The 18,618-nt window shown below is 45.1% G+C and overlaps 1 protein-coding gene across 16 annotated transcripts in view; it reads left to right on the forward strand.

The window, feature by feature from the left end:
* Positions 1 to 18,618, forward strand: part of RAD51B (RAD51 paralog B) — a 495,227-nt gene that overhangs the window by 444,402 nt on the left and 32,207 nt on the right. For 8 of the 16 annotated variants that reach the window (XR_003925819.2, XR_003925817.2, XR_003925818.2 and 5 more), the window contains one exon: positions 6,127 to 6,246. Coding sequence is in view for 6 of the 16 variants with exons in the window: in XM_030031162.2 (XP_029887022.1) it covers positions 6,127 to 6,246 (120 nt within the window). In the remaining 10 variants the exon portion in view is untranslated. Of the gene's footprint in view, positions 1 to 6,126; positions 13,112 to 18,618 lie in introns of those variants that run through there. The other 8 variants (XM_030031108.1, XM_030031173.1, XR_003925823.1 and 5 more) reach the window with 6 other exon arrangements.

An 18,618-nucleotide genomic window follows, 5' to 3' on the forward strand; every position in this document is an offset into this window, starting at 1 on the left:
GTCTGTGAGCAGCTTTTGAACTTTCTTTTTAATCAGGAAAAGGAAGCAGTTGTTTTCTCGACAGAAGTGTCTTTCAGATTGGCCCAAGTATGTAAAATGGTTACTTTGGTCCCCATCCAGCCCAATTCATTCAATAGTTTGTGTCAGGGTACTTGTCATCAGTGGCATTTGCCCAGGGTGAGTCACACCCACCCAGGCAATGATCTGAGAGAGCCTTCAAATCTTTTTCATCTTCATTTTACAGGCTAAATTCATGACTGTATGGTACCACACAGCTCTTCCTACAGCAGCTCCTTTTCTTCTAACCAGCTTTCAGCCCAAGAGGCAGCTACTTCCAAAAGAGGCTCGCTGGTTCAGTGCCCGTCTTTGTTTTCCAGATGTTTCTTTCACCACGCAGCTTTCCGGTTACACCGCAAATTTGGGTGCGCTCAAGATATTTTTGCCTCCCTCCTCCACCCCAAAAATGGAGGAAAGCTGAACTATATGAAAATGCAGCGAGAATGAGACCCTCAAGGAAAATGGCAGGGAGGTGTAGAGGATCGCGCAGGACTCTTTCCAGGAAATTAGTAGAAGGTTCATCACATGAGTCACTGAAACCTTAGACGACTAAATTCTTGAAGAATAAACTGTCAGGAATATGATACTGGACAGGACAGTTGCAGGGGGAGAAGAAATCTTCTTAAATAGCTCTTGTTTGGTTTTTTGTTCGTGATTCATTCCTGAGGAAATTGCTGGGTCTCTGGCCAGGGATGGGGGCAGCGTGCAGGCGGTGCCAGCCCTCCTGTGCGGAGGCAGCAGCCGAGGGGCGCTGGGGTGCTGGGGACCGCAGCCCTGCCGCTCCAGGCCCCAGCGCTCCTTCCAGAGGGGCTGAGAGGCCGTCAGGAGCACTCCATGGCCATCCTGCCCAAGTGAATAAAGTAAGACAGGGTCACTAGTGCACATATGCCATCTGAATCAATTCGCCTCTTTTTTTTATACCAGCAGGTATGAGACCAAGAGGAAATGAAGGTATTAAAACGCTAACTCTAAGCTCCTTTTAAAAAATTTTCTTCCTCTACCTGCTCCAACCAGTAAACCAAGTTGTGTCAATAAAATTGGCCCAAAGCTCTGAATTTGGATTTCAGAGAAGGTCTTAAGATTTTAAGTGCCAGTAACAACAGAAGCAGTCAGACTCCCTCCACAGCTACCTCCAGAGGAGCTGAACCAGCATTAACAGCAGCGGGAAATGTTTGCAGTAGTATCTGAGTGTGGAGAAACCCCAATGTTCCAGTACGCTGCTGCCAGTTCCCATTTTGGTGAGTTTGACCCAGAGCATTTAATGTTTCAACATTAGTTCTGTGTCTCATAATGCCATTTACGTAATGATCGCTCATTTGGTTCCCATTAAAATCATGGTGTTTCTTCTGCAAAACACTGCTTGTAAAAGTCAAGCCACCCAGTTTTTCATTGGATTGTAATACAGGAAATAAATAGTCTGTCTGTAGGATGCACACTGTAATTCTCAGAGAATAGGGGGCTTTTTTTCCCCTTTTGGACATACAAAGTTCAGATCTCAGAAGTAGGAATGTGAAAGATCCGTTGAGGGTTGCTGAATCTATCGTCCTCTGCAAAACCACAATGTAGTTATTCCCCGGTAGATGTTCCTCAGATACTATATCGATAAAAAGAGAATCCACAGCTCTTCGTAGTCAGAGCGACAAGAATCCTCTTAAAACTGTAGAAATGGTAGGTGTAGCTCTCGCAGGTCGTCCCAGTGCCACTACCTTTCGAGGCAGTGCAGAAGAGTTCCTTGTATTATATATACCAGCACTTTGAAGAATTCAGTTTCAAATGTCTTAAACAATGGGGGTTTCACCACTTCCTGTGGGAGCCTGCTCCGCAGCCTAACTCGTTTCACCATCTGGAGCATTTTCCTGAGTGTCTGCCCGCTTTTAACTTTCTTTTAATTGTGCACCCACTATTTCTTCTTAAAGGTGGCTCGCCAAAAGTTTCTGTTGTGTGAAATTCACGTTACGTAGTGCTTTTTTATGAGGATCAAGAAAACGCTGAAAGATTGATGGCTTCTTCTCTTTGCTTTTTTTTCCTCAGAAATAATAATAAGTAATTAATAATGTATTACTGCTTTTCTACCCATTCATCTCAGCGATTTACAAGGAAGGTCAAAATTGTCGTAGTCTTTTTACAGATGGGAAAAACTGAAGCACAGGGCAGGAAACAACTTGCCCAGGATCATTCAATGAGCCCGTGGCAAGACTTGGATTTTTAACCAGGTCTCCACAATAGTGCCCTACTTTTTTTTTACCTTTTTTTTTTTTACTTTTTTAGGAGGGGAGGGGTTGGTCCAGTCCAGTTCCCTTTGGCTTTGTTGGAGTACCTAGGAAGGACAAGCTTTCCATGAACTTTATTCAGAATTGTCATATTGTAACTGAAAGGTCAGCTTGTTGAATATTTAACAGTTACTATCTTTCCAATGTATTGGTTAAGCATCCTAATTAAGTAGTGATAAATAAAAGCCACAAAGCATTTTAACAGACTGATTCAGTCCCTAGAGTCCCTAGGGCCTCTGAGCTGAATTTCCTTCAGCTAGCCTGTGTTTTCCTGGTTGCGGATTGTCCAGATTGAACACAGTATATATCAAGCACACTCTTATCAGTGCACTGCAGGGAGATTTCCTTCCTCCTCAGTGCCACCATGCTTACTTCACCTGTTGTATTTCCCTTCACTGTGGTTTTTGGTAAGCGTGTTTCTCAGAATCTGGATAGTTGCTGAATTATAAATCTTCCAGTTTGGAACAATAACACTGCAATCTGTACAGCACAATGCACTGGGTAGAGAGTGATACCCAGCCTAGCGCTGAACGGGCTCACCTGGGTATTGGAAGCAGTCTGGCCTCAGCAGCACAGAGCTCTCCGTGGGCTGCTAGCAGGCAGGGTGTTTCTCCTACCTGCCTTAAAACTTCTGCCTGTCCAGCCTGTCATTTCAGTGAATATCTTTACTGGGACTAGATCTGCCTGAGCACATGGTAAGATGGGTTTTGTTCCTCACGTCCCCGTGGGAATGGCCGAGGAAGGCAGCCACAGCTGTGTGCTCACAGTCCGATCTGCACGGGTCTCGTAACTGCCCCACACTGATCGGACACTGAACTGACTGCACCCAACATGTGCGAGGTGCAGCACTCGGTATGGATCGAGAAGTGTAAAATTAGAGCTCTGGGTAGGCCAGAGTTATATCTGAGGGATAGCACATGATCTTCCTGGCTGCTGACCGCTTTTGAAGTATGCCAGTAAGTGAAGCCCTTACCATCCAAGTTATTCCCCCCACTGCTCCTTTAGGCCTCCTTTATTCCAGATATCATTGAGCCAGCATCTGAGGATTTACCGAAAGTTGCAAGACTGCTGTAGGTCACTGAGCACATTGTCTTTGCTTTCAGATTGAGTTTGAAAAATTACCAGCGGTGTCATGCTTATGCCTCCTAGCCATGTGAATAGAGGAAGCTAAGAAGCAACAATAGATTACATAAAGCAGGGAAATCCCCCTCAAACTTCTCCCAGACTATCTCGAACTGAAGTTGATTTGCATACATACACTACAAATAACTTTGCAATGGCTTCTAGCCCCGTGAAAGGGTTACATGTGCTTGCCTATAATCACTTAGGCCAGTTCCACCAGCTGAATCACTCAGAGAAAATAAAAAAGACTGAATCAGAGCCTGTATTGAAATCTAAGCAGTTTTATGTAGCATCAGCCTACTTCAGGTAAGGATACAACTGGATAGTGCTATTCCACACAAAATCAATGGGAAATGTTCAATACCTATTAGTAACTAGGAGTTATTCTAGAAAAACAGTGCTAAAAAGCTATGTTAAGCTTTATAATTTGTGATTATGGATGGGTGGTATCATTCTTCAGCTAAACTTGCAACTAAGCTTCCTATACAAACCCTGTTCAGTGGAAAATGGACCTTACTGAAAACCAGAAAAAAGCTATATTATCCTGTAGTTGAAACCTATGGCCAGCCGCTTTACAAAATCTGAGACTCATTAGGTCTGGAATCCCTGAGTGATGCTGTTCAAAAAGCAGTGGTGTTAAACAGACTTCCAAAATCCCTGTGATTTTTTTAAACGTCATGGTTTAACAGAAACAAAGAAGTGAGCAAAAAAAGAGATAGCATATTGAAAACGCATATTTTCTGGGTTATCGCAGGCTCAAAAATGTAGTTGGCTAATATGACACTACAAAAATCTTTTACATTATCTTTGATGCACTAAGAATGACAATGTTTTAAGCCTAGTACATCATGACTACGGAATGCCTAAATTCTTCCGTATTTTCTGTTCCCTTGCTGAGAGAGTAGGCTTTTGGGGTTTGCGGGGCTTGTTTGTTTTAATAGGATAAGAATATAAAGTTCCCAAAGACTTGCTAAGAGCTGTTCCTTTGGAAGGAATTTGCTCACCTACTCCCTTTCCTAGCTTTCTATTGAAACAAGTTCTCAGATACATTCTTCAGGCTCCCCCAGTAAACTCACAGAAGGATTTTCTGTACATTTTCTGGGTTGTCAAGCCAGCTCTACCGTAAAATTAAGTATAGTTGGGTAGGGATATAATTTTAAGCAATGCTGTAGGTGCCTTGCAGTAAATACCAAAGCTGTTTTAAAGTCTTAGAGGTGCTTTTGTTGGTATAGCATATTTCCCTTGAGGAATTCATCAAAGGTGTATTGGCAAAAGTGGGCTTTGTTCTACCTGCATTAGGGTTATCATCATTGTCAGTATAGTAACACCAGGACAGCTATATGAGCAACTCTTTTCTAGTGTAGTTGCATTTCACATAGTTAACAAACAGGGCCAGAGGGGAGGAAGAAAACTGAGACACAGCTTCCCTTGACAACCTGTGTAAGCCTTGTGTTTCTTCTACACTATCACCTCTGTTAATATTAATAATGTCATGGCCTGTTGCAGTGAAATATCTTGCCTTTCACCCTCCTCCTTTCAGCTTTATTGACTTTCTTCAAAGCTTTGATACAGAACAATAGGAGTTGGCCCAGGTATGAACTGGCTGTTCTGCAGAGTCCTTCAGGCAGCCGAGCTCTCCCTGTGCTACAATGGAGCTTGTCTCAATGGGTCAGCTGTAGAGATCGGAAGAGGAGAAGTACATATTTGAATAGGCCTGGGACACCTTGCAACGCAGTTAATAGCAGCAAACATGAGGACGTGGCATGATCTGACCAATGATTCATTAGTATCTTGGATATGTGGTCCTGATAACTGTGTGTGTTTCTTCAGTTTGTGTTCTTTTCATCAGCTTGCAGGTTGATCAGGAAGGCTTTCATTTTGTTTTATAATACCTCTTTTCACAAACAACAGTCCATTTTCTACATAAGATGTCTAATCACAGTAATACAATACCCTATATTTACATAGAAAACTTCATCCCAAAGCACTTTACATCCTGGCACTGACATGGGACTAATATTAGAAGAGGAGCAGCTCATACTGGTTAGGAAGCAGGCTCTGCTCTCAGCGTAGGTATTAGAAAAGCATATAGGATGGAGCTGTAATATTTTCTCTGAATCCAAGGCAATTTGCTAATAGTTGGAAAATATATTGGTATAAGCTGTGCTCTGTTTAACTCTAGGAAATCTGTTCAAACTGTAGAAAATGAGCTGTGGTAGAGACTGTCAGTCCTCTTGCACATCCCACTCTCTGTTCATAGGCACTGGCTACCAAAAATCAGTTTTATTGGAAAATTAGGGTGATGCAAAGGTCCTCAGCAAGTATACGCTGGCCTTTGGAGAACTCTGCCAAATGATGGTAGAGGGGCCTGGACTAGTCTAAGGTTTGGCTCCAGAGCATGAGAGTAGCATCAGAAACTTTGCCAGCCAGAATGAGGAGAGTCTGGACACTGGTAACTAGAAGGACAGCCAGGCAGGCAGCAGAAAGAGGATCGTTACCTGTAAGTGAATCCATTTCCAGCAAGTCTGTGAAGTTAGTTCATACTGAACTAATTACTTTGATTTGTTTTGTGGATTAAACGGGTTTCCAAGTGGTTGTTTGCTGGAGGAAATGGTAACTTTGTGATCTCATTCTGACACATTGGCATTGAGGTGTCTGTCTTTATTGTGTGTTTCAGATGGAAAGGATCAAACAAATTTAACCTGGGAAGGAACCAATCCTGCCCTGCAGACCATACGAGTGAGGAACACTGCCTTGAAAGATACTTTACCTGATGCTGCTTTACCCAGTGCTACTGGTGAGACTCTGAGCAACACATCCAATCTGTAGAAAGGACAAATGAAACCTCCACCAAGAAATGAATGAATGACAACATAGGTTTTCAAAAATCCACTGAAGCAGATAGTGAGCATTCTTTTTCTTTTGTGTCTTTAAAGACTAACTTTAAAACCAAGTGCTGTTCTTTGTATGCATGGGGCCATACTTAACTCTGGTCTTATGAAAATCCTCTATTTTGTTCAGGTTAAGTGACATAGTAATAAAAGCCTCTGAACACCACACATGCTACTGAAGAAGCATAGGCCTTCCTAATTCACCGCATCACCTCACCAATCTGGAGGAACCGACAGTCAAACACGCAAGAGTGCTTGGTGTCCACAGCCCATAACATAGTGAAATGTTCACTTCTGCTTTTTAATAGAAATTATAAACCCGCTCATTGGCTTGATTAAGAAGCAATAGTTCAGTGAGTTCTTACTCCTGTAATTCACTTGAAAGTCATCAGAGGTGATGTAACAGAGTTGCTAATAGCCAGGCTCTGACAGTTCAGAATGGAAGGAGAACAGGTAGCAATCCAAAAGGTGGGAAGATCGGTGTGTATTACAGCTGCTTAGCTTCCTCTGTCTTCAAAGCACTTCTAAAGTACTCACAACGTGACTGTAAACCACAGAACTATTTACTCACCTTACAGACTTAGAGAATGTATGACTTGCTCAAGGCTGCTGAGGGCATCACTAGCTGTGCTGTGATCAGGATCAGGTTGTTCCCGGCTCTCAAGCCTCACATCCCTAAGGGAAAGCCATGGGTTGAGTTGGTGCCGACTGCTGATGCACAGTCGCCATTGGTCTGAGAGGCTGGTTCTGTCCTCTGCAGTCACAGGGAAAGCCTCCCTGAGCAACCTCTGGAAAAGCACGGTAACCTGTACAGAAATACAGGAGGTCTGGAGTACTGCTGAAGTGGCTGTAGGTAACCCAGCAAGGAAATCAGCTTCAGTTGGGCCATCTGTGGTGGTGAGGCGAGCAGGTTGCCATCTGCTGTTTGCTAGGCAATCTTTGGGTGACGAGAGAGTTCCTGGGGAGCACATGGCCCCTATTAAAAAGTACTGCACACCCTTACCGTGGCAGTGCAAGAGACTGAGAAGCTGATGGGATGTGGAAACTGATGTCGCGTCACTCCCAGCCACCAAACAGGATGGCATGGAGAAGGCTACTCTGCAGCTATCTACTTACGTGCCCACTCACGCAGCTTCGAGCTCTCCTTTAACAAGGAAGTTTCCATCACAAGGAAGCTACTCCATTTCAGTAAGCTACTTTTAAAAGCTAATACATTTCACCTTGGGGAAGAGCAATTCTGCAGCTTCAGTGTTACCAGTTTTGTGCTTTGAAGAGACCTTTATAATTTTAATTTTGCTTTAACTAAGGTTTAGATTTTCTTCTCGACAGTGCTGCACTAATGGCCATTCAGTCAAACCCTGCTGAACTTGCTTGTAGCCATTTTATCTGGGTATCTTGTAAATATTTGGTAGAGCACTCAGACAGAGAAGTGTTTTTTGCTCTTACAGTCACATGCCTGGTTCCAGGGCCTTTCAGAAGCACAAAAGGCTGAAGGCAGGGAAAATTCCACTGAGATGCATTCAAGTCTCCAGGGAGCAACTGCACTTTGTTTAGACTAAAATTTCTCATTGCTGCCTCTCCCTTTTTTAAAAAACATGGACGGATAGAGAGGGGAAGCTGGAGGGTAGGGGTCTTTATTATTATAAACACCGAAATGCAAGCACTCATTTCTCTCATACTGCAGGACCATTTGTGGTTGGAGAGGGAGATAAGCTTTTTAATGTTCTCTGCGCTACCACGCATTGGAAATATCCATCCAAGTTCTAAAATGTTTTACAAACATTAATGAATTAAAGCTTAATCCCCTCCTACTCAGCCCCGTGAAGCGAGTAGTAAATACAGTTTAAAAGACAGGGCTAATGAGACTAAAGAAGTTGTGCCTTGCCTGAAGTCACACGGGCAGCGTGGCAAGAGGACTCGGGTCTTTGAGTCCCAGCTTTCTACCTTACACCACAGAAAACACACATTCCCTCCCTTTTCAAGGCTTGCTGTACTTCCCCTTCTGGGATACAGTGAAAACATGCTGGCATCACACCTTGAGATAACCTTGTTTTTTCCCCTTGGAACAGAGAGACTACTCACAGCTGCTGTCCCACGGGGTTAAGATGTTGAAAAGATCAGAGACGGATGGGGGCGGGGGGGCAGGGAAGCTAGTCACTGCTCTGTCTGCCTTGGGCATGTTCTGCTTCCACTGCTGCCAGTGGAGTTGGTGTACTATCGGGAGCAACCTCAAACATTTTTGTATGTGCTTCCACATAATATTCAGGCAGGACTGTGGTAAAAATGCCATAATCAAAGAAAGAACTTGGCTGACAAGAAAATTGGACATATGAGCCAATAAGTCACTCCTGTATTGAATATATGTGATTTCATTATCCTTCTGTATGTGACCTGCATTTCTTGCTGCTTCTTATTATCAGAATCCTATAACTACTGCTGCAGCCATCTCTTTCACCTCTTCAGAAGAGAGGGATAATCCATCAGTCAGTTACTCTCCAGTGCTTTTGAGTCAGGTTTTTACCAGGGGGATTAATGGTCAGTTGAAGAGAGTTGTTCCTAACAACAGGGCTGAGCAAAAAGCAATGCGCACATGAGTCACAAAGTGGAAGAGAAGGAAACAAATCTATAGATTTAAAGGTTTTGAATTATTTCTTTTCCCTTAGCTTCCCTTGCCCACACTGATCGATAACCAGACGTGCAAAAGCTGGAAATGTGTTGATGGTGGCTGGTATAAGCAGGACTGAGAGCTTCTCCCACTGTGCAAGCAAACCTGAAGTCAGTCAGCCCCCAAAACCAGATCAGTGTGTACCAGCTATTCCAGCCCTTGTACATGAGAGATGCTGGGAGAAAAATCAGACCACAGTGCAGCAGCCTCCTCTTGTCTCTCCTGTGACCCTGCAGTATACCCTGGCACTGGTGCCTTTGACCTCTTCACGCTGTTACCTTCTATGACAAGGCTCCAGCGCTGGTCCTTGGGTATGCTTCTTCTGTAGCACCCTTCCCTGCAGAGGATCCAGAGTCACTGCAAATGCTGTGCACAGTGCTCATTTCATTCCCCGCTGAAAGGCAGCCAGGCCTGAGGTGGAACATGGCAAGCGCTTCGCCGCGCCTGGCAACTCCACGCAGCTGCTGAAAACAAGTGGGGAAGAAAGCGGTGTACAAACACAGGGGAATTTTCACATAGGCAGGATGTAATTAGTAGAGCTGGAATTTGGCCAAGACTCTGGGGTTAAAACACTGGCTTGCAGGTAACACACTGGGATCTTTCATAATTCAAATGCTCAGGATCTCCCATTTCCATCTTACCTGGAAGATGTCAGGAGTCCGTTCCCTATTTAATGTTCCTGGGCAGCTCTCGAACATCTGACACAAAGGAAAAAGTGTCTAATGGTGCTGCACCTGCAGTGCTTCTCCGCCAGCGACTGCCCACCATGAACAGCAGCTGAAAGGATCACATCCTGACAGGGCTACGGCTGCATCGCAGTAAAACACACCACAGCTGCCTCCCTGCCTTGGGGTTCACTTCATCCTTAACTCTCATTACTCAGTTTTCAGGCCCCAAATCCCCACCAAACAGAAAGAAGAGATGACAAAATTAGGGCAGCCCCTCACACGTGAAAGATGAGAGAGAATATTAACATTAAGTGCTGCTTCAACCTTATTCTCTGCCACTTCAAATAGTACCAAATAGGTATTGAACAACAGAGAATTAGATGAAACACTTCTCCTCAGTGCAGATGAGTGAGCTTTTCCAACTGGCCTTGTTGGTAATACACAGAGCACGAAGAGCTCATGCCTCCTCCTTCCTTCCAGCAGAGAAATCACGTTCAAAGCAGCAAAACATTTTTTTTCCCTTCATGATCTCACTTTCCGTATAAGCAATCTTTGTGTTTACTATGAGGATGCTGAATGTCCACAAAAGGTCAGGGAAGTCATTCATGAACCTCACATGTGGAAAGTCCGCACGATGTTTCTACCACGATGTGGTCCACTGTCTGAAATACAAGTAATTACAAACCTTTAACCCCTCATCCGTCAGACCTGCAGACCGTGTACAGTTCGAAGAGCTTACTTCCTCCCATGGTACAGCGTGTGCAAGCAAAACAAGAGGTGTTCCTGCCATCTGAGAAAGCATAATCTCTGCATCAGTAAGTCATAAAAAAGGGACTCTTCCTGTGCCTGTGAGGGCTCCCCGTATCAGCTTTTGGTTTGTTTGGGGTTTTTGTGTGCCCAGATTGCCATGCAAGCCCCCCTCTTTGTCAAGTGTTGCTTAATGCAACCACCAACCAAATTTGCTGAGAGCACCTCAGTCAGTGGGATACCAAACCTACAGACTGACGTGAATGGCAAAGTGAGCTGGAGAGAGTAAAGTACAGGCAGCTGCAGGCAACAGGAAATCCAGCACTAATAAATAAAACATCTTATAGCCAGAAAGAGGAAATAAACAGCAGCAGCACAAACTGAGAGGACAGAAGAGAGGAACACAGCATAACTGTGGTGCGGGAATCACTGCATTACAGTGAGCTTATTTTTACAGAACGTTGTCCCGGTTTGTTATGTATTCAGACTGCAAAAAAAAAGTGGGGGAGTGGGAGGACTGCTCAAAGAGAGGGTCTCTATCAGAAGAAGTTGTCAACAACCACTGTAATTAAGGAAGCAGCCAGAGCACACACAACCTGAGCCGCCGCCAAAGTGAAATGAAAGCATTTTTTGTTTGCAGCCGTAGCCCCAAAGGATAATAAAAGATGGTTCTACCGTGCCAAGTGAGGAGCTGCAGGGACAGCGTTTCTAGACGGCGAATGCCCTGCTCCCATCTTTCCAAAATTACGCGCCGTGGGGAGGCAGTAAGTTACTCTTCCTACGTGCACTTTCGAAGCACGTGCCCGCGCACCCCGTCTGACTGCAGCAGCCGCTTTGGGAGGCCAGTCACCAGGCAGGTGAGCCCCCAGCCACCATGGTAACGATGGAGGTGGCACCGCCTGAGCTCTGCCCCCCAGCCGATGGCTGCTTGGTCCAGATTGCTGAATCAGCAAGCCTTAATTTTTCCCCCTCACACTCAGCCGTGGGTGTGCCACAGCCCCACGGCATTGCCACCACCAGTGGGAGCTGCCGCGTTCAGAAGAGCTGCACCCCGCTCTCCTCCCAAGGGCGGCTGCGTTTAGAAGGCTCGCTGGTGCCTTGGCAAGGAGCTTCGTGCACGGCATGCCAAAACAGTGCTCTTCTTGCTGCTGGTAGCATCTTTCACTTGGAACAGCCACGTGGCCTGTGCCCGTGCGGCAGCGGGTGTTGGGGAGCAGCAGGTGGGCTGGCAGGGCCGAGGTGGTCGGCACGGACCTTCTCAGCCATGGGACAATATCATGGGGCTTTCACTGGTAGCTGTAGAAACTCGTGTGCAGGTTCAGCAAAGGGAAAGAAGTCATTCACAGATTGCATGCGTATTTCTGAATTCATTCATTGACTGGCGTTTGCCTTTCATCCTCCCCCCGAGCCCTGTGCACATTGCTGGCATTCTCTCCCAATCCCATATAATAATTCCCAGGTCTCCGCAAGCCACTGCCTGCCAATGGAGGCCGCAGTCACTGGACCGCCAGCCCGGTCACATGAAAAGTTACATGCAAAGGTTTAACACTTTCTCCTGACCCCAGCCCCTGTTCCCGTGATTCCCCTGCAGTGTTCTCCTAATCAGGTGCCTTGGAAGCTTTGCACTGGGCAGGGTGCTAAGAAGGTGGCTATTTAGCTGCAGCATTTCCAGAGTCTTTGAGCTCTCTGCTAAGCAGTAAATACAACCAGTGGAGCCAGGTGAATGTCTGACAAGGCTGCTGTTTATTTAGACCTGAAGAAAAGAGCGAGCTGCTGCTTTGCAACCAAATGCATATTGCTGTAGCCCCACTTTCTCTAGCCCAACAGCCGTCCTAATGGTTAATTGCTTCAGCAGGATATGGAAATCACTTCTTAAAGCCTGTATACAGGGTACACAGCTATGATCCAGTATGATTTTAACCTTCACTGGGCATTGCCAGTATGTTTGTTACCAGGGAATCAAAAAGAAAATACAGTCCTTTCACTAAAGCCTTCCATTACCCAATTCTAGATGATAGTGCAGGTATTTAATACATCACACGACCTATGAAAATGACAAAGTATTTTCTTCGCATCCCTCCTACCTGTGAGACATCAGAGAACACATCCTTTTGGAGAATCTCAGATGGAAGTGATTTTTTATTAAATATAGATGCAAAAGCAGAAATGTTCAAAAGCTGTTTCTGATATATAGGCAGTGAGAGTCGTTTCCTTGCTATCGCTGTAACGTGGGGGAGTGCAGGTATCTCCCGCAGAAATGGTTCTTGTTCTCCACCTGATGCTTCCATGTAGGATTTCACGCATGTGACTGTGTATGATTCATGAATTCCAGCTCGGCTTTGGAAAGCATGGGAATAGTGTGTGGCTGTCAGGGCCCAGTGTTATCTGGGTTTCGCATGGCCCACAGAAAGATGTGCCAGTTGCACCTTTGAGCCAAACAGTTGGATAATCAAACTGAGCATTTGACTTCAGTTTTGGTTCTTTTTTTTGGAGGGGAGGGGGCAGGCCGGTTATGAACTCCAAGCTATACATGCATTTTTGTGGGTTTAAGTGAAAAGACCGTGGCAAAGTTTTAAGTTACAGTCTATTTATATTGTTCTGTTTTAAGCTCCACATAAGTTTAAGTTACCAACGTAACTTTCAAAAACAAACAAACAAACAAACCAAATAAAATTGATGGTATTTTTCAAATTCTCTGCTTTTCTCATGCATTCAAAAGTGTAAGCCTGTTCTCCTTGACTGGCTGGCTATTTGATTGTTGCTTTAGATTTTATTACATATTGTTTAATTCTTAATTGTAAGCCTCCAATATCATAAAATCTGAGTTCTAGTCTCAGTCTCTACACTCAAATGTAACTACTGAAAAGTGGCTTGTCTAACTCTTTAGTATGTATGGCGTTTAACATATACTTTGCTTAAATTGGGTATTTCCAACTCACTCCAAACAGGACACTTGAGAAATCCTGCTTCCCCCAGATGGTAGCATACCTGAATAATATAGGAATGACTTTTCTCACTGAAAAGCATTAACAAAATATGTGCATAAATACTGGGGTTTAATCAGCCAGTGCTGCCTGTTTATTTAAAGGAAAAACTTATTTAACTCTTCAGGAGGGATTCAAACTACCAGTGAGAATGGAGATAGGTCTGAGTACCCAAGCGTTAACATGTTTGTAGAAGAAAGTACGAGTCGGTGATGTCTGTGCCTGTGATCTGCTGGCATTGTCCACCCTGCCACATGACGGCCAGGAGGCCAGCGAGGAGGATTTTCCATTTCTGGAAAGTGCAGTGAGACAGTGGAGGCCAGTGATCGCCGAATTGTCTTTCCATCTATGAAGTATTGTCTTCAAGATACTGCTTGACATTCATTCAGTCAAATATTTTGACAATTTGAACAAACAAGCAGAAAATGGGTTTGATTTTTGGCCCCAGTGGGCCATCTGTGAAGAAGAATAAGTAGCACAGCATGTGCCATGTCTCTTAAATACCCTTCCTTGCTAGAAACGTATGTGGCATGTTTCCCAGGCTGTGGAAAGGGTTATCATTTCGAGTCCACCAAGTCACCCTTCTCTCTCCATACAGCCCCCACCATCCCCAACCCCGCATCAGGCTGGGGTGAAAGGAAACATCACTCTGAATTACTATACTGTTACCTGTCTGGGGGGAGAGGGTGCATGGGCACGTCACACATTTTGCGCATGTTTCTGAGAAGCATTGTATTTGCAGTCACTTTACAGTGGTGCAGAAGAGAAGCAGCAAGCCGAGGCGGTGCATATGCGGGCACGTAAGAGCCAAACTTGCAGGCCTGCTGCCGTGCTCTGGAGAGCCATGCCCGTTTGTGCTAGCGTGCTGCCGCAGTGTACCTTCGGAGCAGCCTTGGGCCAGGGCGCCGCACGGCTTGGGGAGATGCCAGAGGAGCTTTTGTCTGCGCTTTCGCTGCGGGTTTAAGACGGGCAATTAGCATTTGGGTCAGAGCACATGGAGCAGCCCCAGCTGGGGTGGGAGAAGGCACACTGCGAGGCCACACTTGAACGTGGCCACTTTACTGTACCGCCCCGCGTACAAAGCCTACTTGTGTGGGGCACGTCCCGTTGTGCGTCACGCTTTGGTTGTCAGTGGCAGTCGTGGGTTCCTGGGGGTTGACACAATAACCTCTTTATGCTTAAGAGAATAGCGGGGGAATCGCGGGAGGCCATTGGAAACGTAGCAGCGAAGAAGTGGTTTGGCTTTTGTCTGTCCCTCAAGGTAAGGTGCTGAGGCAGTCGCTGAGCTGCCTCTGATGTGCTGGGAGGAGCCTGCGCATAAAGCAGCATCGAAGGTGAAATTGGGACTTTGGGTATCTGGACGGAAGAGGAGTTAGGGGAAACACCCGGGGAAAATCCCACGTTACTTCTGTGGTAACAACATGATAAAACTGCTTATTTAGAGTTTTACAGCAGCTCGCTCTGAAGCCTGGACTGCCACAGTCTTGTCACCCCTGTGCCAGTGCAGCCACGCAGGGAATCAGCTCAAAGAGCTGATCCGGCTGGAAATTAAACTGGGGGTTTTTATTTTAAAAAAAAAAAAAAAAAAAAAAAAAAAAAAGGTTTGCTGTACCAGAATGTCTCAAAGTTTCATTCAAAGAGAACTGGATGAACAAAAATACTAGGAATTGGTAAGGGCTAAAACAGATAGAAATTTGAAAAAATACTAATACAGACTATTTTTAAGTAAAAGCTAGTTAAATCTTTCTTACTGTATCCATCACTGTCTCCTTTGCCAGCCCGTCAGCCATCTACTCCACAACGCAGTAAGCCTAAACAATTCAGATACACTAAGCAAAGCTACTCTGAATATGGCTTCTAGCCTAATAAGTCAGAGCCTTATCCAGTTCCCATGAAAAGCATCAGGAATGTTTCCTCCAACACTAATAGACATAAGATTGGATTGCAGAACAACCATGTAACTTTTGACCAAAAAGTGAAGTTTTTCTAAAGCATTGATAAAAGATTAATGCAGGAGAGCATGGAAACTCTGACTGGAGCAGTTGCATTGCTAAATAAGTTTCAAGTGAGCATAATCATTGTTGGAGCAACACTGGTTCTCACTAGTGATGTGTGCTCTAAGGGGAAAATACAAACCAAACATTTTTTTAAAGGAAAAAAAGCATTTATAATTTCTTTATTATGGATGTGCAAAAAGATTCCCCCTCTGCTGCTGGGAAAACCAGTTCCTGCTCCATAGGCATTAAAGCACATCCTAATTTTTAGACAGCATTTGTTAGGCAAAACAGGTTATTTTTTACGATGCTTTCTTTTTTTGCAATTGGAGTCTTTCTGTTGATGCCAGCTGCTTTAGTTGTAGGTATCTTCTGGGAGGTGGTGTCTGTCAGTAAGTCCCACGTGGGTGTCCCCTTGGCTATCTCTCATAGCGGCCCTTCTATAAATCACAGCATATTAAAAAAAAGGGGATAACACTGACATGTGAACTAATCCCCACATCAAAGAGAGCAACTCTCCCTCCTCTAAACACCCGCCCCCCTCTTTTGCTGGGAAAAGTCTAATGCCTAGAAGGTGATTTACACAAAACTTCATCCCAGTTGTTAGGAAACTTGCAGTGCCGCTTACTTGCCAACTGCAGAAGAAACCTGGGAATCAGGGTAACCACAATAGCTAGCCTGCGGCTTTGAGCGTTTGGCAATTCAGGAGAGAAAAAAAAACAATTGGCTTGTTGCAGCAAACTTGTGTATATGTTGATTGCATGGCAGGATAGGCATGTATATAGACAGATGTAAACGTGACTAGTAATGTGGGTCTGTATGGGCACATATGTATCTGCATGTGTCTACAAGTATTTGCATAAGCACAGGAGTACCTGTCCTGACACATACACGAACACACACAGATGCACACACAAATACCTCTCTCTCTATCTGCTAGGAGCAAAGACGGCCAACAGGACATATCTATAGTGAAAAACATAAGCCCATATGGGCATACAACTGTGCATCAGGTGTCCTAGACATGGAGAGGGCTAGCTATCTGTAGCATGTGCTTCTCTTAAAGTATTCATTCATGCCGTAGGCCTCGTTTTGAGGGAATGGTTCAAATGCTAGGAATATATGGATAATAGGAATACTGCTATATAAGATAGCATTAAAACATAAACTCACTCCTGCCCTTGCCTTTGCAAATGCTCCGTGTGCACTGACTAAGCACACAAGATACTTCCAAATAATTGTCTCTGGAATGCAACTGAAGGGAGGAAAAAATACCTCTGTCTGGCTAGATAACTCTCTTTTTCCAAATCAGCACTGAGTCTGTGCCTGTGCCGGGCACACTTCTTCAGACATACCAACAAAGCATACGTAGCATGGACAAAAATTATACTGGTAGCTCTGTATTCATAAACAATAAGCAAAAGTACCCACCTTATGTGAAATTAGCTGTATTAAAGTGCGTTTCTATGAGTATATAAATGCATATAAACTAGATACCTCCATCAGCATCACTGCTTCTGGTTGATTAATTCAACTGTGCTTGCTGCTCTCCTCTCCCACCACCCACACAGGGAGGCAGGGATGCCCTGGGGCCAGCACACCCCCCATCCGCCCCCAGGTCACCCCTTGCCCCAGGCCAGAGGGCCATGGACACCTTGTCCGCCTAAGCCAGTGTCACTGCCAAAAGAAGCACGTGAGGATCACTCCCAGCGCAAGGGAGTGAACTGGAGTGGGGAACAGAGCCGGGTTTAAAAAAAAAGCTTCCTTTCTGTAGTCGTTGCTTGGTTGGTTGTAGTCCAGCTGCATTTACCGATGCGCTTCGGTGTGATTGCACAAGAGCTGAAGGGTGGAAGCAAGTAGCCGGGAGCAGTGAGACACCAAAGGGCAACTCCCTTTGGTAGCAAGTGCTGGCTTAAACCGTTCATGAAAGTACAGCCTAGGGGAGAGCGCCAGGCGTGCCAGGAGTCCCCCATCGCCCACTCCACCGACAGGGAAGGCACGGCTGGCATGCGAGTGGGGAAAGGCAGAGACCAAAGCTTTTGTTGTTCCAGTTACACGCTCCCTCCATGTAGATGTGCAGCTCTGTGTGTGTCTGTGCCTGTCCCCTGCCCTGTGTCAAGTGGAGAGGATGTGAAAGAAAGCCCAGCGTGGTTGCACCTTCACCTCCAGTACACGGAAAAACAAACACAGCCATTCTCTTGTTTGTTGATTTAGTGCAGGGTGCTCCTTCCATGACAAAACCATTTCCCTGCAGGCAACAGGCTAAAACCTATTTGCTTATTATTCTGCAAAGAAAATGAGGGTTTCAGGATGGGTGCAATCTTCAAGCATCTCTTCTGTTGATAGATTGAAAGGAGAGAGCCCTCCCAGCTACCTCTCAGCAAATATGCCGTTCTTCCTTGTTGTGCATAACTTTTCATGTTTTCTAGCTCAGAAACGTCACATGTATGTCTCTTTCTCCTCTTCCTGAAATACAGATCTTGGTATGGGAGAGCTTTGTGCTTAGAAAGTTAAGTGTGTACTTTATCACAGGTATTTGTATAGAGATGACTCTGACCACTGAAATCTGCATCGAGCCGCAATTCATAGACCCCCCGCTCCCCGCATCTATAGTTTTCAGAGCCAAAGCCCCAGATATGAACACTTCTGAACAAGGGGGAGGTTTCCTCCTGCTGCTGAGGTTGATGGCTGCCCCAGCTCTCATTTAGGACAATGTAAACACCAAGCCGACTTTTTGAACTGGCACAGTAAAGTTGGACTCTGGGTGTGAGATGATACATCCTTGTTCAAAGCAAACACACAGGAGATATATAACAAGTCCCTCCTAGCCTGTTTTTATTTATGAGGTGCACCCGCCGGCAGTTCCTGGTGCTGACTGGGACAAGTCTGGATGAAAACTCTAAGAAGAGCAGCAAAGTTTATCTAAAGCTGGCACCAGTTTTGGTATTCGGCTGAATGAGCTGTTTCTACTGAATCTTTTTGTTTGTACCAACCTCCCCCAACCCCCCCAAAAAAAAAAAAAAAAAAATCAAACTACTCTCAACACCTTTTTTTGTCAGTTAAAATCACCTTTCTGCCAGCTGGTCTTTTAGATGGCATATCTTCTGGCTGGCCTTATAGGTGGCTGGCACTTTACCCTCTTCCCAAATCCAAACTAACTGCATTAAAAAGGAATGAATTTACATTGCGGGGGGGGAGGGTACCCCAGACAATGTCAAGG

Source organism: Aquila chrysaetos, chromosome 2, assembly GCF_900496995.4.
Source record: "Aquila chrysaetos chrysaetos chromosome 2, bAquChr1.4, whole genome shotgun sequence".
Classification (NCBI taxonomy): domain Eukaryota; kingdom Metazoa; phylum Chordata; class Aves; order Accipitriformes; family Accipitridae; genus Aquila; species Aquila chrysaetos.